A 23,539-nucleotide genomic window follows, 5' to 3' on the forward strand; every position below is an offset into this window, starting at 1 on the left:
TTTCTCTCTCTCTCTTTCCTCCCCCTCCTTTCCTCCCCAAAAGAGGAGAAGCAGCCTGGGAGAAGGAAGCAGAAGGTCTCTCTCTCTCTTTGAGAGACTAGTCTTTGTATCTCTCCTGCAGGAAGCAGCCACAGAGCTCTCTGTGTGCATTTGTGTGTGTGTGTGTGTGTAAGAGAGAGAGAGAGAGAGAGTGGGAGGGAAGCAAGAAGCAGGAAGCAAAGAGCCACTGAGAGAGTTGGGGAAAAGCGAACTATAGTGCGGCTGCAGCAGCAGCCTTGGAAAGAAAAGAGAAGGAAGTTGCTCAGGGGGCAGGTCTGATTTCTGTTTGGTCCAGATGCAGCTTGCGGGCCACATGTTTGATGCCCCTGCTGTAGGGTCTCAAATGGAGGTTTTTTATTGCCTACTAGCTAGTTATGGTCCCCTAATCCCTAATCTCTGACTGCAGCTATGGTCCTCTAACTGGAACACAGTTGGTGGAAAATTTACTATCTGTAGTTATAATCTCTTTATGTCTACCAGAAACTGGAGAAGTACTGCTGAATTTGCTCATCGTACAAACTACCCCATTAGTCCAGATTTACTTCTGGTAATCAGTCTAATCCAAAATAGTGAGTTGTTATATTAAATAGTGCTTGGTATCATAACTTCTTAGTTTATTCTAAGTGACATGTTGTTAGTTTTCTCATGAAATTACACATTTTTAAGACCCATACTTCTGACATACACACACACTATTTATGTTATTTTTAGTATGCCTTTTTCACAGAAACTCATGGTGAATAACACAGTGCAATTCAAATGCAGTCAGCAGATGGGACATCCAATAAAGTGATAAGATTTGGATTGAAGAAATCTGCAAACAAGCAGAAATCTGATATTGTTGCATATAGTAAAGCAGCATAAATGTAAGGTCAAGTCTGTATCAGCATGAGGAGAACTATAAAAGTGAAATTCTCTTCTTGCCTGATCATGGAAGCACAGAACCTTCACTAGTTTTAAGACTAAACTTTGCAAACCTCTGAAAGGGATTGTGATCTGTTTGGGTTTGAAGAGATTTTCCTGTCTTTCAGGATGTTGTTGTTTCTTCTTTCCTTTGACACATCAAAAGGGTGATTCTAATGTTATATTCAGCAAGGAAAATTTTTTTAAGTGATCCAGAAAATCCCATTGAAACTGGTTACTGGCATATCATTGCTTGCAACAGTTCTATGTTTATAGAACCCTAGACTTCTCAAGTTCTGTTAAATTATTCAAATTGAGAAAAGTTTGAAGCAGTGGATTATGATTTTTTTTACTAGAATACATCAGAATAATATTTTGTTTATATATATATAAACAAAATATTTATATATATAAACATATGAAGCTGCCTTATACTGAATCAGACCCCTGGTCCATCAAAGTCAGTATGGTCTTCTCAGACTGGCAGCGGCTCTCCAGGGTCTCAAGCTGAGGTTTTTTACACCTATTTGCCTGGACCCTTTTTTGGAGATGCCGGGGATTGAACCTGGGACCTCCTGCTTCCCAAGCAGATGCTCTACCACTGAGCCACCATTCCTCCCATTATATACATAATGTATGTATATTATGTTTTTCTGGTTTTCTTGTAAGACACTTTAAATTCACAGTGAGAGAAAAGTGGTATATGTGTGTGTGTGTGTGTTTGCACAGGGGATTTTATATATATATATAATCCCCTGTGCAAGCACACACACACATATACCACTTTTCTCTCAGTGTCTTACAAGAAAACCAGAAAAACATAATTTATTTTTATATGTAAACCAATTTTATTGTTTTTTGCAATATATTGAAAAGTATTCATCAAACATATACTTAAAGATATTAACCAATACACTACAAAATTTCCTCCTCCCCGCACCTCTTCTCTTTCATGACCTCCACCGGTGCTTGAAACAATTAAAAAGAAAATAAAGGTAAAATTCACAATTGTAGAATCTTCACTAAAAGTTACAGTTACCTTAACACAAAATGAACCAAGACTATGTAACAATTATTATTATATAATTAACCCTCTATTTATCTCTTGGTCTAACCCTTTGCTAAATTACATATTAAATCAAAAAAGTCAATATTTGCAGCTTTAGCTTCTCAATAAAAATTTAATTGATGTTATCAAAAATCACTAAGTGTCTCTTCACTTTCCATTGTTTTTCAAAATATTTTTGAAATATATTTTAAACTTTCCTGTGTTACAGTCTTTTAAGATTCTAGTAAGTTTGTCCATTTCAGTCCAGTGTAGTACTTTTAAGATCCAGTCCCATTTCTCTGGTATTTTATCTTGTTTCCACATTTGTACATATAATGTCCTCGCAGCTGAAAGCAAATACCACACCAATGTTCTATCTCACTTTGGAAAACTTTCCATTTGTAATCCCAACAGAAAGACATCTGGTGCTCTCTTGATGTTATAACCCAAGATTTTCGAAATCTCTTGTTGAATCATTTGCCAAAATTGTTTTGCTTTTTTGCAAGTCCACCACATATGGTAGAAGGAACCTTCATGTGTTTTACACTTCCAACACCTGTCTGATACTTGATTATTCATTTTTACTAATTTCTTAGGTATCATATACCACCTATACAGCATTTTCAAACAATTCTCTTTTATATTATAGCACGTTGATATTGTCATAGAGTTCTTCCATAGGTGTTCCCATGTCTCCATTTGTATTTCTTTATTCATATTTATTGCCCATTTTGTCATTTGCGATTTCACTACTTCATCTTCTGTAGACTGTTTCAATAGTAACTTATAGATCCTTGAAATCAATTTTTCATCCTTGCCCAACAGCATTTTTTCCATTTCTGTTTGCTCTTGTCCTATCCCTGTATTTCTAATATCATGCTCCACCAAGCTTTTAATTTGTCGCAAATTGATACCAATTAAATTTGTCCTGCAATTCTTCCACCGATTGTAGTTCCACCTTGCCTCCCTGTATCTTTAGCAGTTGTTTATATGGTAACCATTTGTCTCCCTGTGGATCTGAAGACAACTTTATGACTTCTATTGGCACAATCCATAGTGGTTTTCTCTCAACACCATATTTATTATATTTTTTCCAAGTATTCAACAAGTTTCTTCTTATGTAATGATGTGAGAAAAATCCATCCATCTTTTCCTTGCCATAATACATATAGGCATGCCAACCAAAAATATTTCCATGGCCTTCTAATGCCAGTAATTTTCTATTAAGCAAAGTTATCCAGTCCTTAATCTATACCAAACAAACTGCATCATCAGGCAATTGGAAGCCACCCCTTTCTTTTGCATCTGCCAGAATTTTCATTTTAATTCTTGGTTTTTTACCACCCATACAAATTCTGATATCTTTTTTTGCCAAAAATTGAATTGTTTATTGTCTTTCACTATCAGAATTGTTTGGAAGAGAAACATCATTCTTGGTAGAACATTTATTTTGATTGCAGAAAAACATAATTTAAACAAATACATAAAGAAGAGGAAACAAAATTATCTGACACAAACTCCTAGACTGGTAGTAAATCCACTGAACAGGCTGCAAACATGGGCAAAGAGCCTCAAAGATTTGCACCTCCGGCCCACCAAGGCTTAAGTAGCCACAAACAGGAAAGTATAAACTGAGGACTTTTTACTGATATTTACTTTATAAATATCAAAATCCTGTCAATAAAATCAGTCTACATTTCTATAGAATATATTTAACAGAGAGATGAAAACTGAGAGTTCATATTGGGCCAGTCATCTCAGCTAGCATAAGGTATTATCCAAAGGCATTTCTGAATAAAACAGTTTGAGAAGACGGGTTGCCTAGGTAACTGGGCAACTGTCTTTCTGGGACACACTGTAAGTGTTGCCTAAGGACTTAGGTGACCCTTGTCTGTCATCCTCAGAGTAAAAATCTTATATTCTTATAACAAAGCCAAGAAATCTTTGGTTACTTAAATATGGTGACTGCAGCTGTGAAAAGGCAAGACAGATATGTCTTCAAACCTGAAAAGGGCCCCAGGTTTGCAGAAAAAATGTGAAAACTAAAAAAAAAAATTACACTGGACAGTTAAAAAAAAATCTGAAAATAACAAACAGAGTTCCAGTAGCTTTAAGCAATGGATTTGCTCAGTGGCTGTTGCTAGGATATTTTTGTTCCTAGATATTTGGGAGGGTGGAGCCTGGGAAGGGTTGGGTTTGAGGAAGGGAGAGACCTAGGTGGGGGCTGGAGATCATCTGGAATTACAACTGTTCTCCAGATGACAAAGATGAAGAAAATGGCTGCTTTGTACAGTGGACTTTATGACATTATACCCTGCTGAGCTTGCTTCCCTCCCAAGGCTCCACCATCAGATCTCCAGGAATTTCCCAACCAGGAGCTGGCAACCCTAAGTGTCAGACGAGGAACTTCAAATGGAGATGGATCATAGTGTTGCAAAATTAATCCATTTATTTGAGAACAATCAGTCTAGTACAGAGGCAAGTTGAGTTTGATAACTCCCAAGGCCATGCCTTGCCTTTTTGTGCATTTCAGAGAAAGGGAACAATACAGCATTTTCACACCCTCAGAGACAGTTGGCGCTTCCCATACTCCCTTATCTTAGTCCCAGGAAGCTACCCACTAGTTGCCTTGAGCATGCTAACTTCAAAGGCCCAGATGGTTTCTAGGCCGAGTGTGAAATTCCTCTCCTTGCGGTCTGGAATTGCTCTGGGGAAGGCTACAGGTTGCTGTTCTCACGGTTAGTAAAAGCAGGGTCACAGCAGAGTACAATATGGCATTAGTCATGTCAAGCAATACATTACATATATCATAATACTACAACTAAGTTACACGTCTGACACTAAGGGGAACTAATCTCTGTAGCTAGGAGATCTGTTGTGATTCCAGATCTCTAGCTCCCACTCATAGGGTGGCAACCTTAGAATGAGAGAAGGAATCAGGAAAAGCAGAAAGTCTTTGAGACTTCCTGGAAAGTGAAAGAGGAAATAGTGGGGAAGCAGGAAGTTAGATGCTTCCCACAAGTCCTTTTGGGTTCCCACTTGTAATTAATATTTCTGAACTGAAGGCATTTCAGTTCCAAACCAAAATTGTAATGCCATATTCTAAATGAGCATAAACACTATGGTAGCTGGGTAGAAAAGGGAGAGTTACAGTACAACCCTAAGCAGAGAGGGTTCTACTTCTAAGCACATTGATTTAAGGTGTAGCTATAGGATGGCACTATTAGTTTTGTAGAAAAAGCCCAGCAGAACTCATTTGCATTTTAGGCCACACCCCTGACATCACCGTTGTTTCACACAGGGCTTTTTTTGTAGGAAAAGCCCAACAGGAACTCATTTGCACATTAGGTCACATCCCCTGGTGCCAAGCCAGCTGGAACTGCATTCCTGTGCATTCCTGCTGAAAAAAAGCCCTAATTTTGCCTAGTTTTTTTAATTGGCCTTCCTGTCTTAGTGTGGTGTTCTAAGAGTCTACTATAGAGGCTTGCCTTGCATCCTGCACAGTGCTATATACTACAGGATGCCTTCATGTTGATTGGCCGACATACTCCCTTTCCCCTGCCTCTAACAGTTGTGCATGAACTTCACTCTACTTTGTTCCCATCCACATATTACCAAAAGGGGAAGTTAAGTCTCACTTCACAGCCCATGAACACTATTGCAAAGTTGCTGGGTTGTGTGTCCCTAGGTTACATGGCTATTATTGGCTCAAAATAATCTTTCATGAGAGACTTGCTTTGAATTGTACGATTTACAGGCATACGGAAGTCTTCTTATTTAAAAAGTAACTGAATGACCTCTGTTATGTACTGGATCAACTACATGAATTGACTGCACTGAATTTACTGCTCCACAGTAGGTCACGGGCATCCAGGATGCTGAGGGTCAGTCTATGGACTAGGATTGATTTGAACTCTGTACAGCAGTCAATAAGCGGTCTTGGCACAAAGCTTGACCGCCGTGATTTGGTATGGACTGGGGGATGCGTTATTGGGAATGCATATAAGCGGGGTCTCGGCCCCGCCATGTTGTCTTTAGTATGTATGTAGTAGCTAATAAAGCAAGTTCTGTGTGAACTCCAAATGCATCAAACCCAGTATATTACAACCTCCAAAAGAAGCTGTGTAGCATGTTACTTAAGTGCATGATAGTTTATTTTTAGCTAGATAGCAGCACAGTACATTGGAGGAGCTTGTGCTGCTGTCATTTCTAGTGCATATTTTCATGACATTGTTAAAGTGATACATTGTAGTTAAGTGAGTCAGTATTCTCATTTAGCCTTTCTAACTTGTGATTATATGGGAGTTGCTGCTTCTTGTACAATGAGTTGGCAGACATAAAGCTAAATCTGTCACAGGTGCTTACCATTTGTACATCAGAAAGTTTGCTTTCCAAACCCTAATTATTATTGAAGAACATATTTCTCACACACAGCATAGAAAAGAAAGTCAGCACATTTTCCCAGGTTTATTATTTTGCTGTAAATAAGGGCTTGTCTCCTACCATTACATAAAGTGAAGGTGATGAACATTCAAATGCAGGGGAATCCTATTTTCTACTTGTTAAATAAAATGCCTTGCAATGCATCATGATTTTATGCTTTAGTCCAAGTACAAGAGATTATCTTGCAATATAGGTAATGCTTTATTCTGCCACATATCTGATATCTAGATAATCATGCTAATCCAAGTACACTACTGAATTATTATTATATTTTAGCTGAGCCATCAAAAATGCAATGGTCCAAAGTTCTTAATATTAATATGCACAGTCAAATACCTTGCTGCATTTTGTGAAACACATTTGGCCTGATCTAGCAAATGTCTTAGCATATAGTAGATCCTAACAAATGTGGTTGGGAAGAAATGCATGTCCTAGGCACCTGGCTGTATGATTAAGGAAGGTCAGCTTTTCTTGGTTGCCCGCAGCATCCATTCTGCTTGGCCGTTTGTAGCGGGATGAAACGGGGCCAATCTAATGTGCTTTATTAAGTTGTGGCTGCAGAAATCCTGGAACTCGGGCAAAGTGAAAGCCATCCCATTGTCTGAAACTAGCATGTCAGGCAAGCCATGGGTGGCGAAAACCCTGCACAGGACCCCCAGGGCGGCCCGTGTGGATGTGGAAGCTACCAGGACAACCTCGAGCCACTTCAAGTAGAAGTCCACGATAAGTAATATTTGCCCCTGGAAAGGCCCTGTGAAGTCCAGGTGCAGGTAGGACAAGGGGTTGCGTGTGGATTCCCACTGCTGGGCCGAGAGTCTCGGCAGGGCTGGGCATGTTTCTTGGCATGGCTGATACCGGGCTACCCAAGCTTCAATGGCATCATCAATCCCTGGCCACCATATATAGCTGCGGGCCAGCACTTTCATGCGCACAATCCCTGGATGGGTTTCGTGCAATGCGGTGAGGATACGCTGCTGCAGCACTGAAAGTACCACCACCCTGCTTCCCCATAATAGACATCCCTTGTGCACAGATAATTTGTCCCAGCAGGACACAAATGCAGCGAATTCCAGCCCCACCCAGCCAGTCGGCCATCCCCTTCACACCCAGTCCAAGATGCAGGAGAGGGTTTTGTCCTTTCTGGAGCAGCCAGCAATGTCCTTGGCATTCTCCAGCCTGTCTGGCAGGAACTCTAACACCATGATCTGGTGTGCCAGAGTCCACGGAGGGCAGTGGTAGGCAGCTCAGGGCATGGGCATAGCCCATGGCCTTCCCTGGGCGGTGCTGGAGGTCGTACTGGTAGCCCGCAAGGAAGATGGACCACTGCAGGACCTGCAGAGACAACATTTGTGGTGTTTGGCGATCGGGAGCAAATAATCCCAGCAGGAATGTGTAGTCCATCTGTAGTGTGAAGGGCCGACCATACAAAGAGTCATGAAATTTTTTAACCCTGCCACTATGACCGGCTCTTTATCAAACTGCCCGTAATTGCACTCGGCTTTTTGCAAGCTCCGTGAATAGTAGGCTACCGGAACCTCCCGGCCTTCCTGTAGCATATGGGTCAAGACCGCCCCCACCCCATAGGGAGAAGCATCGCAGGCCAGTACAACGAACAGCCGCTCATGCACTAGCAAGCTGTTAAATGTTAAAATGTCCTTTACCGCCTGAAAGGCAGCTACTTGCCGGCGACCCCAAACCCACAGCACCCTTTTGTCCAGGAGCCTATGTAAGGGCTCAGCTACCACTGCCTTTTTTGTATGCTTGTAATTAGGCCTTGTTCGTGGGGGCCAGCACCTTGCAAATGACCCTTATTTTATCTTTAGCTTCCATTCTCATCCACTGCGTGTCCCCAAAAATCAATAGTGGACACCCCCAGCACACACTTCTCCCTCTTGACTTTGAGACCCACCCCATCAAAATGTTGTAGGACAGCCCGGAGACACAGGGCAAATTCGTCCTTGGTGGATGCAGTGATCAACACATCATTGAAGTGTTGTTCTCTGTGTTTAGTGAGAGAGATTTCTGAAGACGCAAAGGAATCAAGTCTTGTACGCAGCTGCGATTAGACTAGCTATATACATTTATTTACAACTATAATACAGACTAGCAGAATGCTCCGCACACAATCCACCATCCAACCTCCAACAAGTAGCAGAGTACTACTGTACATTTATACATGTCCTCCAGGCAAGTGACCAATCAGGTTTAGTGTTGAGTCATGGTGACATCACTCTGGCTGATGCAATCTGGCAGTATTCCAGATGCCCCTGTCAGCCAGATCATCTAATGTCAATTAGATCCTTTGCTGTCAGCAGTGGTCTGTAACCTGTATATATACTAACAAAAAGAATGGTTGGACCCCAGAGATGCCTTTAAGGAGAGAGTCCAGTAAGTTCTGAAAGATCCCCGGGGCCACGCTGATCTCAAATTGCAGTGGCTTTACCCGGAACGCCTCCCTGTGCATCAAAATGGTTTGGGCCTCCGCTCTCACGGCATCCATCGGAAGCTGTTGATACGCCTGTGCCAGATCTAGCTTTCCAAAGACTTTTGCCCCCACGAGGGAAGCCAACATGTGACTAACCTCCGGAACCGATATGCTGTCCTCGGAGCACCTTGTTTATCGTGCATTTGTAGTCTGCGCATATGCGGATACTTCCATTAGGTTTGACCAGGGTTAAAATGGGGGTTTCCCATTTTGCATTAGCGACCATCTCTAGAACCCCTTGTGCCACTAGGCAGTCCAGTTGTTCTATTTTAGGTCTCAGGACCAGGAGCACTCACCTGGCCTTCAGCCTTATGGGCTGCACATTGGGGTTCAGATCTAGAGTTACCAGGGGGCCAGTGTATGTTCCCAGTGTGCCATCAAAAACAGCAGGGAACTCCTCACAAACACTCTGAAAGTCCCTCTTTGCAAAGGCTTGATGGATCCCTGTGACCTGAATCCCCAGGGCCTCAAACCAGGACCATCCCAACAGACTGCAGAGGTCCCCTTGCACCACGATGAGGGGGAGTCTGCCCACGAAAAGTCCATATTTTACATGAACTGCCCCCACCCCAAACACAGCGACCTTTCACTTTTGGAAATCACGGATCATGAACTGGGATGGCCATAGCTGGGATTCCCCTCCTGGACACAGCTGCCAGAAGCTATGGGCAGAGATGACTGTCTGGCCCGCCCCAAAATCTACTTCCATATGGCATGGCTTGCCTTCTATGAACAAAGTCACCTTGAACTTATTGGGGGAAGGCATGGGGAACTGACATACCTGATCCCCAGTTGTAGTTAGCACCTGAATGTCTTCGACAAATGTGATCTCATGTCAGCAGCCATTTTTCTGCCGCGTAGAACTGCCCGACCCATGGTGCGTTGTCTTTGATGGCCTGCCTTGCTACACATGTGGCAAACTGCATCCTGGAACTTGCACAAGCAGCACTCGTGTGGCTCCCCACAGCTGGCACAGGTCTTGGGGCTTGCCAATTCTGACACACATGGCTGTGGCTTTCGCTGGCTCACATGATATAGCTTGAGGGTGTCGTCCTCATCGGAGCCATTCAATGCTGTGGAAGGCAGAAGCTGGTGAGCACTGGCGATAGGGCGGCGGCCTTTTTCTTTGCTCACGTCTTCGGCTGCTGTGGCTATCTGGAGGGCCTTTCCCAGGTTGGGGTTGGCCTCCGCTGCAATCTTCCAGTGAGCTTTTGCATCCCGGAGGCCATGAGTGAACTTCACAAGCAGGGTATCTTCTGGTTGGGTGCCGTACTCTGCTTTCATGCCCATTTCATGCAGGAAGGTGAGGTAGTCTGCCACGGTCTCATTTGGCTGTTGATTCCTGTCGAGGAACTGCAGCTGTCTGGTGAGGTGGGTTGGCTGAGGAGCAAAATGGCCGTTCAGTGCCTTGATAATCCAGTTGTAGGAGGATGTTTCAAGTATTTCCAGTGTGACCAGGCTCTCTGCAAGCCACAAGGTGCTGATGCTGCAGGTACTCAGCAAGATGGCCTTCTTCATCTCTGGTTCATCCTCCCCAATTCTTTGGGCCACAAGGTGCTGATTGAGTTGTTTGACCCAGGATTCCCATACTTCGGGCTGAGCCGTGTTAAATTCTGGAATGTAGTTTTGCAATCCGGGAGTGGCAGACATGGTCAGGCTGGGCGGCAGTGCCTGTTGCGTGATAGCATTGGAGCTCGGTGTGCGGAGCAATTCTGATTGGCTCTGGGCCTCGCTCATCTGGATCCAATCCTCATCGCCACTATAATATAGTGGGTTCTTTGCACTGATGAGGTGAGATGGTAGTGAAACCTCAGCTCTTTATTGATTTCATCATAGTAACCTTTCAGCTACAAGACTGAGGAAATGGCCAACGGGGCCCAAACTATATACAACTCTGGGTTTCCGCGCAAGCATGATATTGGGTCATTCAAACCAATCGGTTCCCTGTGATTGGTCCCAGAAAGTAGGCATTTGGATCCTACTGCCCATTGTTCCCAGTTCCCCAAGCTCGGTCTGTATGGCTCCAATGAGCCAGGCCAAAATACCCACAATAGTCCACAGGTAATCATTAGTTCCCATACATAACACTACAACTGAACAATGGGCCAATAAATTATGGGACCTTTTTATAATAGGAAAAATTAGTAATGCATCAATTTCTATTGAGTTTGGTAGACAAAATAATTTTATTACATTGTGGTCTCCTATTGTTGAATATCTGTTTGTTGCCAAAATATCCTTATTTTCTTAAAATGAGTTATCTGTAATAGACCTCTTTATGTAAAATTGTTTTATATCTTTGGACGGCTATAAGTTTTGAGTATGTAGATGGTTTGTTATTTTTGAATAATAAAATAATAATTTTTTTTTTTAGAAAAAGAGGAAATTAGGGGAAATCTTGGGGTGGGATCTGTGGAGATTTGGACCGATTTGGTCCTGGTCTCACACTCCTCTTCTGCACAGGGCTTCTGTCCAATTTTGCACAAGCTGCCATGAGGCTGTGACTTGCCTCACCTCTTTACCGTGGCAAGCAAGATTCTCTAAAAACTGGTTTCTACTTGCTGCGGGGAAGAGGCAGAGGGAGTCGCAGCCTCACAGCAGCTTGTGCAAAATCAGACGGAAGCCTCATGGAGAAGAGGAGCGCAAGACCAGGAAAAGGCTAGTGGAGAATTGGTCTTAGTTAGCTCACTAAGTAGGGATTTTTGGAAGCAACCCTCAACTGACCTTTATTGTTGGGTCATGTAACAGAAAATAATTTTAGCTGAAAATGCATCTTTACTCAAGCCTGTTTTGATAAAAGGAAATTGCTGGTCTAGAATGTGAACATATGGCTTGACGTCTGTTGTTTAATCAGAAGTGAAGATAGGCACCCACAATATCTTCCTGGACATAAGGCTATGGTTTGAATAGCTATTTCTCAGTTAAATAATAATCTAGCTATCAGCAAAGTATGTGGACTCTTAACATTAACAAGTAGCACTTATCTTTGGAAATTGTCCCACCAGAGCCAAGATTTCCTGGAAATACATTCTGAAGCTATACAAACATTCAAGAAAGCAACTGGAAATTTAAAACTGTTTGAGAATGAATTAGATTAAAACCTTAGTATGAAAATTAAGTTCAGTTACAGAAATACAGCTTTAAAATTTTATTCCTATAATTTTTTACAAATTAAAGCCGCCTCTTGAAAATATGTTTATGCTAATTTAGGGTAAATGTACATAAATTATTCTGATGTGTTAGTGCACAGTAGTTTCAGTTGGAGTATGGAGTATAAACTGATTTATATATGTTTTTGTAGGATTATTTAACCATTCACAAGTATGGCAATGCTGCCAGAAAGGACCTATGGAACACACTGTCAGAGGTAAGCAATTAACCTACTAAGAAAACTAGTGTGCTTATTATTTTGGGTTTATAACTGGAATTAGTACTTCCTACTGAAATATTTTCATTCTTGAAAAAAAATACCAAGCCAGTGGTGTGAAGACAGCCAAGACTTACCAAGGTGCAGCACTGAAACCTTGTTTTAGTGCCAGTACTCAACTGTGAAACATAATTTAACACTAAAACACAATCTCTGTGTTTTTCTTTTATAACAGTGTAAACACCACTAGCTTCTTGCCTTTGGATTTGGATTCTTTGCTTTTCTGTTTTCATTTTAGAAATTGTCTGAGGTTGACAACTAGGAATGTGCATATTACTGAGTCCTAACAATTAGGAACTAGTATTGATAAGACAAGGTACTTGGAATCTGGATTTTAGCATTTGTACTGGATCTGGAATAAAGGTTTTCCAGATTTCAGTGCCTTTTGACTGCTGACAGGTTATGTGTATATCTACATATTGTTTACATTTAAGGGGATTAAGTGTCATAAAAGTGAACCCAGTTGGAGGAGAAGCAGTTTGATTTGGAGTAATCTAGTGGTATTCACTTAGTGGCTCACAGGAAGCCACATTTGCAATTGCCATCAACCAAACAGACACATTCACTATCATTCCTGGCATGAGGGCTAGACCTCAGGAAGGCTCACATCTCAACTTCTCCTCCAACAGCAGCTATTTCAAGTCTTGTTGATCTTTAAGGTGCTACTGGACTTGAATCTTACTTTTCATCTGCCAGACAGTAGTCCTATCAGGCAAGGGCCTTGTCCACTTTTTGGAAACATGGGACCGGTGCTGGGAAACAGTATTCAAAAGAGTCATGCATCACTGGACTAATGTATTATACTGCTCTTGCTACCAATGCTAATTATAAAAAGTTTGTGATATCAAACATTTCATTAACAGATAATACATCAATTTTTCATGATATTTTATTTTAAAATTTGAAGTTATCATATGGGAGCAAAAGAACCTTTGTGTGTGGGGGGGAAATCTCTTTTTTGTGTGTATTTTTTGTATCTGTTCAGAGTTATTTCCTCTTTACTGTTTGATTCTAGCCCATTTATGACACAATTTAACCTGATGCTGCGGCATCACTCAGATAATTTGTAACATGATAACATCACTGAAGACAAAAATCCCTCCCTTCTGGAAGGAACAGGGAAACATGCATGCATTGTATATAAATCTTCCTGCCTAATCATGCTGTAATAGTGGTTTCATTGGCCAGTGATGCAAAGATAAGTTGCCCTTAAGTTTCTTTCAAAATGGAAAGAATGTGGCCATGCCACTATTTCCTTAGTATACTAAACATTATTATTTTATTGTTTTGAAGGCCCTTAAGAAAGTTGGAAAATTTGTGAATATACAAGAAGTAATGGATCAATGGACACTCCAGATGGGTTATCCTGTTATCACCATCATGGGAAATGAAACTGTGGAAAACATCGTAAGAATCTCTCAAGAGCATTTTATTTATGACCTTGATATTAAAGCCAAAGATCGTGGTCTTGAAAACTACAGGTAACTATGTTTCTATTTCTGCAGGACTTAATATAGTTCCGGAGGGCCTATAAAATGGAGATGTTCCATTAAGACTTTGCGTGAGGTGGTGGGAGCCTAAATTGTGTTGGCCTCCCCCTGTCCTTGGGAGAGGCCCTCTTGGCTATCCCATCAACCAAAGAAGCTTATTTGTTTGGTATACAAGAGGGGGCCTTTCAGTAGCAGCCCTATGATTAGGAAACAACCTCCACAGGAAGGGGTACCTGGCCCTCTCACTTTTGATCTTCAGGAGGCAGTTGAAGATGATTTCATTTAGGTCTGCATTTGATTAATTTGGTGGTGGTGTTAAACTGTGGTTTGAGCTTCTGCTTTTTTCTGCCCTCTCAGCTCCACCCACCTCACAGGGTGTCTGTTGTCGGGGGAGAAGATATAGGAGATTGTAAGCTGTTCTGAGTCTCTGATTCAGAGAGAAGGGTGGCGTATAAATCTGCAGTCGTCGTCTTCTGCAGTAACACAGATGACAAGAAATATGAAAAGATCTAAATACTTATGAGCTTTAAAAATACTTATGGGCTTTCATGTATCAAAGATTTCAGGTTTTCACGGCTGGTAACATCATTGGGGTTTGTAGAATCTTTCGGGCTCAAGTGCCATGTTCTACTGGAGAAAGTTTTTCTTCCAGACGTTTCGTTCTCGGCCGCGGAGAACATCCTCAGTGGCGTTGCAACCGGAGCAGGCGCTCTGACCTTCTTGGCTGCTGTGCAATGAGTGAGGCCAGGGCTGCTGGAGAGCTGCTATTTCTAGGCTGGAGGGGGTGTGGTGAAAGGGCAATAGGTTTGTGGATGTGCCCACCAAACAATGTGTAAGCTGCTCTGAGACTCCAAGTGAAGGGCACAGTATAAATCCAGTCATCTCCTCCTCCTCCTTTGTCTTCTTCTTCTATACAATTATTTCACAAGATAGAAAAAGTCCTGAAATTTAATGTCCAGTCCCATGCTCAGTAACCTAAAGAGAGTTCTGAATCTGTTTGTTGGGCCCTATGTACTGTAAAACTCTTCTCCTATGAGATTCCAGTAATGCAATTCACTCATTTCATGTGTCACTTCCTCAATGGAGAATGAGTTGTAATTCATTAAACAGAACTGTTATCTAACAAAATGATACAGATAGATGGTGATACATACAGATAAGTGTACAGAATACAATTTCATTGAGGTGAAAGGCTATTTGCAAAGTTCAAAACTCAGGACCCACAATTCAAAATGCTAATGCAGTGCTTAGAAAACTCTAGCCAGCAATAATCCTCTCAAAATTATCACATAGTCTGATCTACGTAGTCTCTCAGGCATTAGTTAGTAACAGCTGCTCTCTGTGAGTGATTAGTGTTAAAGGTATATATCCCAACCTGATATTCTACAGGACTACTTATTCCTAGTTCCTGTTAATTGTAAAGAAACATAAGTAAAGCCTAACGTTAGAAAAAATTGGAACCTATCAACATTGAGATGTTAAGAAAAATACAAGAGTTTGGAACAACAAGGTCCTGTCTTCATATCCTTGTGAGTTTTTAATCTGTATAACACATAATTTCGACAGGAAACCCTGAAATTCTTATTTCTAATCTAACAGGCTAATTATTAGCAAGCCTGAAAACATTAAAGAATCCTAGTGCTTAAAAGAAACAGAATATGTTTCTTTTACAACAACCATGTGAATTCCTATTTCACATATTTTGCAGCTGAATCTTGACAAAGATCTACATGTGCCCTGAGTGCATCCTCAGCCACTGGACAATATTTGTTATGTTATTCGAGTTGAACAAAACTCATAAACTTTAAGTTTAGATTGGGCCCATATGGAGTATATCTCTTTATGTTCCAGTAAAGGACCCTAATGCTAACAAGAAACAAGATCCTGTTTTGTAAATATGTGCATTTATAGTTCATAAGAAATAAGAAAAGCCATGTTGGATCAGGCCAATGGCCCTTTTCTGGCCAAAAAATGCATTCAGCTTCTCAGCCATTTCCCTATCCTCCTTCAGTAATCCTTTTACCCCTTGGTCATCCAAGAGCCCCACTGCCTCCCTGGCTGGTTTCCTGCTTCTAATATATTTGAAGAAATTTTTATTGTTGGTCTTTATGTTTTTTTGCAATATGCTCCTCATAGTCCCTTTTTGCCTGCCTGATCATAGTTTTGCATTTGATTTGCCACAGCCCGTGTTCCCTTTTATTAATCTCTCTTGGACTAGCTTTCCATTGCTTAAAGGAGTCCTTCTTACCTTTTACAACTCCCATTACTTTGTTTGTTAACCATGCAGGCCTTTTCTTATACCTGTTTGTGCCTTTCCTAACTTGTATATATTTTATCTGAGCTTCTAGGATTGTAGTTTTAAATAGCCTCCAAGCTTCCCCAAGGGTTTTGACTGTATTTACCTTCCCTTTCAGTTTCCTCTTCACATGCCTCCTCATCTCAGAGAATTTACCCCTTTTAAAGTTAAACGTGGTTGTGCTGGTCTTTTGGGGCAACTCTCTATTTATACAAATGGTGAAATCAAGAATGTTATGGTCACTGCTCCCAAGCGGTGTGATTGCTTTTACATCTCTCACCAAGTCTTGGGCATTACTTAGGACCAAATCCAGGATTGCCCCACCCCTGGTAGTTTCTCAGACCATCTGTTGCATAGCACAGTCATTGAGAGCATCAAGAAATGCAGTCTCTTTCTCTCGACCAGAACACATATTGACCCAATCAATCTGCGGGTAGTTAAAATCACCTAAATCTTCAATCCTTCCATCATATTATAATCGTCCTCTATCTTTTGATTTGGTGGGCGATAACAAACTCCCATAGTTAAATTTTCTTTTGGGCCCTCTATTTCAACTCAAAGCATTTCTAGAAGGGAATCTACAGATGCCAGCTCTCCAGCCCTGCCCCAAACAACGCGGGGAGAGCTGGCCAAGCACAACAAGTATGCTGGTTCTGGGTCTTTCACCCAGATGCCAGCTTCCCTGCCACAGAACACACAATCTACAGATGCCAGCTCTCCAGCCCTGTCCCAAACAACACAACTCTCAAACAAAAGAAGCAGTCGACCACACCTAGCTCCGCATCATTCTGTATCTGACACAAAGCAAGAAGTATTTAGACCTTCCTTGAGTGATGGATGGTTGGCTGGTCCAGGCTCTTTTGCCTTACCCAGGGTGCACCACGAGGAGGCAAACCAGAGTTGCACCCCAAATGAGGATGATTACTGGGAGGCCTCAGATTGTGTGAGAGGAAGGAAACCACTCCTTCTCTCTCAGCTCAGCACCAACACACCAGCTATCACTGTCCCATTAGAGGGACCTCAGCATTGGTATGGCTGCTGGGTGCCTGTCATCATCACTGGCACCTCCCTCTTTCTTCCTCCTGCCCCTGAAAATAAAAACTGGGTTATCCTGGCTGGGCCTGTGGGTGCTGTCGGTTACAGTTGGGGGCTGCAATGGCCCTTTCAGTATTATTAGGCATGTGTGGATGGGGACTGGGGAAATTTGGATTGCTTTGCAGATTTTAAACCAGCGTTCACTTTTGGTTTGGGGATGGATGAGAGGTAGGGGGGGGGGGATGCACTGCCAATCAATTTGTGAGTGAGTTTTTGGGCTGTCTTTGGACACAGCAGGTGCCCTCCAGCCAACACAGCCTTAAAGGGAGAAAGACCAAAAAGCAGCAAAAACTCTAATGGATCATTAGAAACAGCAGATATGCCACCATAAATATAAGTAATCATTATTTAAATTCAAACCAGATGGGAACAAAGTGTTTAATCTGAAAATCTACCTTCAAGAGCACTCTGCGTATGTCAACATCTTTGCAAAAATTGCCATCACATCTGAAGATAGCAAAAAACTTGAGATCATCTGCATCATGATTCAGATCAATAAAATGGACGACTAGGGATGATCAAGAATTCTATTACATATTCTGGAACAATGCTCCAGAATTTCTGACCTGATGAAGTTAGAAGTTGCAATGCTCCAGAATCCCTGTTTTCACTGGGCATGTGGGGCTCCCTATGTACAGGAGCTGACATGAACAGATGACACCATACACCACACTCTTCATGTTACTGTTAGAAAATGCTTTCAAATGGACCATGTACCCTTGTCTAGATGTAAACTCCTTCAATTTCAATGAAAGGAACAGACCAAACAAACCCCACATCTGTTGTGCCCCATGGCATCTATGGTTCTTACAGGATTATTATTCATGTTGGATCAAACCACCATGTCTCTAACATTTATTGTTCATCTAAACCCAATGCATAGGGGATTGTTCTAATCATCTGTTTCTGTCAACTCCTGTGTATAGGGAGCACCACTTGCCCAGTGAAAATAAGGATTCTGTAGGATCACTCCAGAATATGTAATAGAATGAACTTGGAACCAGTGCAGCTGGTGAAGCACCCACTGAAAATGTGCAGTCGTTGGGCTACTTGTAAGTGCCTGGACTGCTGTGTTCTGGACAAGCTGTAATGTCCATATCAGTATCAAGGATGGGTTTACATAGAGTGAGTTACAGTGATCCAATCTTGAATTGACCATTGCATGGATTACTGTGGCAAGCTTGGGGTTAGAGAGGTAGGAAGCAAGTTGCCTGACCTGATGAAGTTGGAAAATGCCAGCCTGGCAACATGTGCAACTTGAGCCTCCATTGATAGAGAGTCCAGGAGCACACTCAAGCTCTTGATAGTCAGCACCATCAAGCATTGGAAGTTGACACCACAACTCTTTCCCTGCCATGGGACCTCCACCTTTGATGGATTCAGTCTCAGCTGGCTCTATCTCAACCAGGCCTCAGACTCAGCAGGAGCTCACAGGAGCACAGCTCCTGAACTTTTCTGACGGTTTCCCCCTCCTCCTCCCCAACTTGTCAGTAGTAGGTGCAGCTGCATAACAATGCCTGAATGAGCTCCACCACCTATTTTTCTACAAAACGACCCCTGATCTCAACCGTCCAGCCACAGCCTCCAATCCCTTGACTAAATTAGATGGTGCAGCAGCCAATCAACTGGTACAGCTAGGTGTCATCAGCATATTGATGGCAACCCAACCCAAAACTCCTCACCAGCTGGGCAAGAGGGAGCATATAAACAGCATTGGAGAGAGTATTGCCCCTTGCAGATCCCCACATACCATAGAGTGGCAGGGCAACACCCTCTCTCTGCACAGCTTCTCCACAGGCACCTACATCAGTAAAGCAGTAGGCCAATGGATCATAGTTGACCATGTTGAATACTGCTGTCAGACTGAGCAAGAACAGCAATGCTATCCCATCTCAGTTCAGCTGTCTGCTGAGATCATCTGTGAGGGTGACCAGCACTGTCTCAATCCCATGAACAGGGCAGAAACTGGTCTGGAATGGCTCTAGGGCTGCCATGTTCTCCAAGAAACTTTGGAACTACTTGACCACTACTCTCTCAATTACCTTGCCCAAAAATGACATATTTGAAACTGGCAATTGGCCAGCTCTGCCAGATCTAAAGATGTCTTTTTCAAGAGAAGTATTACCATGGCCTCTTTTAAGTCCTCTGAATAGATCAAGAAGTAAGGGACAGGTTGATAACATCCATCAGGGGGGCCAATATGCCATCACTGCCAGCTTTCACCAGCCACAATGGACCCAGATCCAAGAGTCATGTGGCTGGTCTAACAACATTCAGAATCCTGTAAACATCAGCCTAAAAGAGTCAGCTGAAGTTGTCAAGCACTGAATCAAAGGGCCGCAAGTTCCCTTACTGTATCAACAGTGGCAGGCAAGTCACAGCAGAGCAACAAGACTTTATCCGCAAAGAAGCTCACAAATGCCTCGCAGCTAAGGCCAAATTTTTTATGTTTGGATTTCTCCCAGAGAGGGAGAATAATGACCAGATTATCCTAAATAAGTGAGCCAGGCAAGAACCAGTAGATGTAATTGAGGCTGCAAAGAAACCTTCCACATCTTTCACCATCATCTTATAGGTCTTCATAAATGACCAATAAGATGCTCTTGCACCATTGTCATGAGACTAGCACTACACTTGCTTTAGCTGAGTTCTTGCTTCATTCCTCTGAGCTTCATTGTGTTTCACAGAGCCAGGTTGGGATAGGAATGAAGAGGGCATTGAGGGAATTTAATTGATGGCCAGGTATTCCAGTTTTCTATCTGCTCATCCAATGAATCGCCGAGAAGTAAAAGATCTGCCGAACATTCTGGAAACCAATTGGATCGATAAGTCTCCACAAGCAAGCATAAATCAGCTTGCTGCTTAGACTGGATGGGGGTGGCATATTCAGGTGGGCTTTCAGGGCAAAGTGGACCATGGCAATCAGATCAACATTTATCCCCATTCCAAAGATCAAATCAAAGATCTGGCCTGCTTGATCTTTTTTCAAAAGTCCTTGAAAAAAAATCAAAATTTGCACCGACCTGATCTAGTTTTGACGGTGAAATGTTTACTGCATCTCTTTCTTTCCTCCTTCCCTTCAGAAGCTGCATTGCCTTGATAATAACTCCAGCAGTGTAGTCCGCAATAACTTTTAACCTAGCTATTAAAAATCTGGCAGACTTCACACCCCCTGTTTACATATTATGCTGAAAGCATGATTGCTCCTGCATTCCCAGACTTTGTGTGGTTAGCTACCTGTATTAGGTAGATTGTAATCAAATCTTGAGAACACTGGATTTCCATAAAGTATCTTTTCCTAAATATATTTTCAGAATGCAAGTTGAGAAAAATAATGTCAAAGTAATTCCAAAGAATGAGGCTAACTCTAATCTTCTGTTTCTTGATCCTTCATCTCAGATCTATTGATGAGTATATATTTAAAAGAATGTAAATTCTGCTGTAAAGCGTAGGTTTGTGGCGCAGAGTGTTAAAGCTGCAGGACTGCAGTCCTAAGCTCTGCTCATGACCTCAGTCCGATCCCCAGCAGAAGCTGGGTTTTCAAGTAGCCAGCTCAAGGTTGACTCAGCCTTCCCAACTTCTGAGGTTGGTAAAATGAGTACCCAGCTTGCTGAGGGGAAAGCGTAGATGACTGGGGAAGGCAATGGCAAACCACCCCATAAAAACTCTGCCATGAAAACGTTGTGAAAGCAATGTCACCCCAGAGTAAGAAATGACTGGTGCTTGCACAGGGGACCTTTCCTTTCCTTTTCCTGTGCTTGTTACTAAATGTATTTGTAGCTACAGTAGCTTGGTGTATACAGGAAAGGAGAAATTGTAACCAAAGAACCACTTTGAAGTGAATAATCTTTAATGTGAGATGAATAATAATAATAACCTATGAATAGCATTAGAGTGCCTTAGGAAGAATTTATTTTATTTATTTATTTGCATTATTTATCACCCACCTTTCTCACATGGTCTCAAGGCAGATTACACATAGTGACTCAGTGCAATCAACAAGATGGGATACTCAATAATTAATGCATTAGGATATTAGAAGATTGAAAGCCACCAGAAGGAACAAGAGCATAGCATAGGTGTTAAGAGGTACTAAAATTACATAATAGGATCCTATTTACATATGCTATATACAGCAGAAAAGACCACAAGTTCTTATCATTTATCCAAGTTGGTTTGTGAAACCATAATTTGCTATGCAGTCTTATTACCTGTGCACAAAAGGCCTCTTGATTAGCTCAGTTTTGTATAGTTTGTGGAAGGCCAGGAGAGTGTGTCTAAGTCCTGGTTCTGTAAGAGCTCACTTTAGGCAGCTGCAATATTGCCAAAGTTAAACTGATGCCTGAGTTTCAGCTTCCTATTGTATAACATAACATTTTTAAACATTTTGACTCTTTGCTACTCTGTGGTTTAGCTTGGCTTGACTTCTATGAACTTGTAATTTTTAACTGACTCAATCTCACTAGCAGTTTAGGAAGACTTGACAGCAATAAATTTGCTCTAGATAGATTCTTCCGCATTTAAAGGTAAAGGTAGTCCCCTGTGCAAGCACCAGTCGTTTCCAACTCTGGGGTGACGTTGCATCACAACGTTTTCACGGCAGACTTTTTAATGGGATGGTTTGCCATTGCCTTCTCCAGTCATCTACACTTCCCCCCTAGCAAGCTGGGTACTCATTTTACCGACCTCGGAAAGATGGAAGGCTGAGTCAACCTTGAGCCAGCTACCTTTCTTCCTCATTTACTTAACTTCTATGCAGTTTACTCAGAAGTAAGTCCCCTAGTAAGAGTGGATATATTTAGGCTTTGTTTCTATGCCTTGTTCTTTGTGTAAATAGGCATTAATTTTTGTTTTTAATTTCTTTATGCTTGTTTGTTTTTCTGTCCTGATCTGGAATGTAATGAATGCGCATCCGCACAGACATTACAGTCAGCAGGTGCACCACCACATTTTACACTAGCTGGAGATTCCAGATCAGCCTCAAGGGTAAACCCATGTAGAACAAGTTAAATGAATCAAGCCTGAAAGTGATCATTGCCTGGGTCACTGTAGCCAGGTCCCAAGGGCAGAGAGGGTACCAGGGGGTGACATGTTAATGGCTTTGGAAAGCTGGGCATGACAGTCTTCCACCAGAGCATCTAACGAACAACCAGATGGCATTGGATCCTGCAGAGCATCCTGAAGCCAACTAGGCTTCCTTTGACTCTGCAGGTGAGCATAAATACACTCACTGCCTAAACAGGGAGGGTTCGGCACACCTAGCCAGACCTTCAGAGCAGAGTGGCCTCACCACAGCATTTGCAGCCACCAGATCCACATTTATTCCCATCCCAAAAATCAAATCCAGCATGTGGCCTGCTTGGTGCATGGGAGTCAATACAAATTGGGGGAGTCCCAAAGCCTCCATGGATGACACTAGGTCCCTGGCCTGAGAGGGCACTGTATCATTGACATGGACATTGAAATCTTCTAGGACTAGTAGCCTGGGGTGTTCCAGCACCCAAGTGGATATAGCATCCAACATGCCAAGCAGGGTATATGCTAGTGAATTCAGCAGTTGGTACATCATCCAGATAGACAAACTCTCCTCAGCTTCTCACACTAGGCCAACATTTATTTTATTTATTTATTTATTTTATGACTTCTATCCCGCCCTTCCCAACGAGTGGCTCAGGGCGGCTTATATTCAATGCCAGTGATTTTTGGTGCAGGGGGCACCTAAAGGAAAAATAATCTAGAATAAGTAGCATCACATCCCCCCTCCCCTGATGAGTTGTCTGGGACTGGTGAGGATCAAGAACCCAGGTGAGGCAGGTTGGCTTAGAGTGACAACTTCCCTCTCTCGCTTAGGTCTCGGTCATAAAGGCCAGGTCTACATTTTGTTTTGTGAGATAGTCTTGAAGAACAGAGGTCTTATTATTAACAGCCTTGGCATTGAGCAATATCAGTGCAGGAGATGGATATTTATTGCTAGCCCCACAACCGGCATTTCTCAGGATTGGTGGCAGGAGGTCCAATCATTACCATATCGCTAGCCCCTTCCATTCCATTCAAGGGAATTTCTCCTAGTCCCACTACATATCTGATATATCTGATGTTGAGTTTAGCTATAACAAAGTTCATGGCTACTGGTAGAATATTATATATAGTTCTTGGGAAAGCAATTTTCTGAGTACTGAGTGTGCTTGGATTATGTGTGTAGATGTGGAGCTGTAACCCTTTAAAACACCTCTGCAATATTTTCTGTATGACTGTGGAGTTCATTATTTACAATGTTTGAGATGCGTCTCCACAGCAGTTTCTAATACTGCAA

The 23,539-nt window shown here is 42.2% G+C and overlaps 1 protein-coding gene across 3 annotated transcripts in view; it reads left to right on the top strand.

Moving 5' to 3' along the window:
- Positions 1 to 23,539, top strand: part of TRHDE (thyrotropin releasing hormone degrading enzyme) — a 450,694-nt gene that overhangs the window by 328,127 nt on the left and 99,028 nt on the right. For all 3 annotated transcript variants that reach the window (XM_060245085.1, XM_060245086.1, XM_060245084.1), the window contains 2 exons: positions 12,220 to 12,285; positions 13,639 to 13,826. In XM_060245085.1, coding sequence (XP_060101068.1) covers positions 12,220 to 12,285; positions 13,639 to 13,826 — 254 coding nt within the window. The remainder of the gene's footprint in view (positions 1 to 12,219; positions 12,286 to 13,638; positions 13,827 to 23,539) is intronic.

This window comes from Heteronotia binoei, chromosome 8, assembly GCF_032191835.1.
Source record: "Heteronotia binoei isolate CCM8104 ecotype False Entrance Well chromosome 8, APGP_CSIRO_Hbin_v1, whole genome shotgun sequence".
In the NCBI taxonomy this organism is placed as follows: domain Eukaryota; kingdom Metazoa; phylum Chordata; class Lepidosauria; order Squamata; family Gekkonidae; genus Heteronotia; species Heteronotia binoei.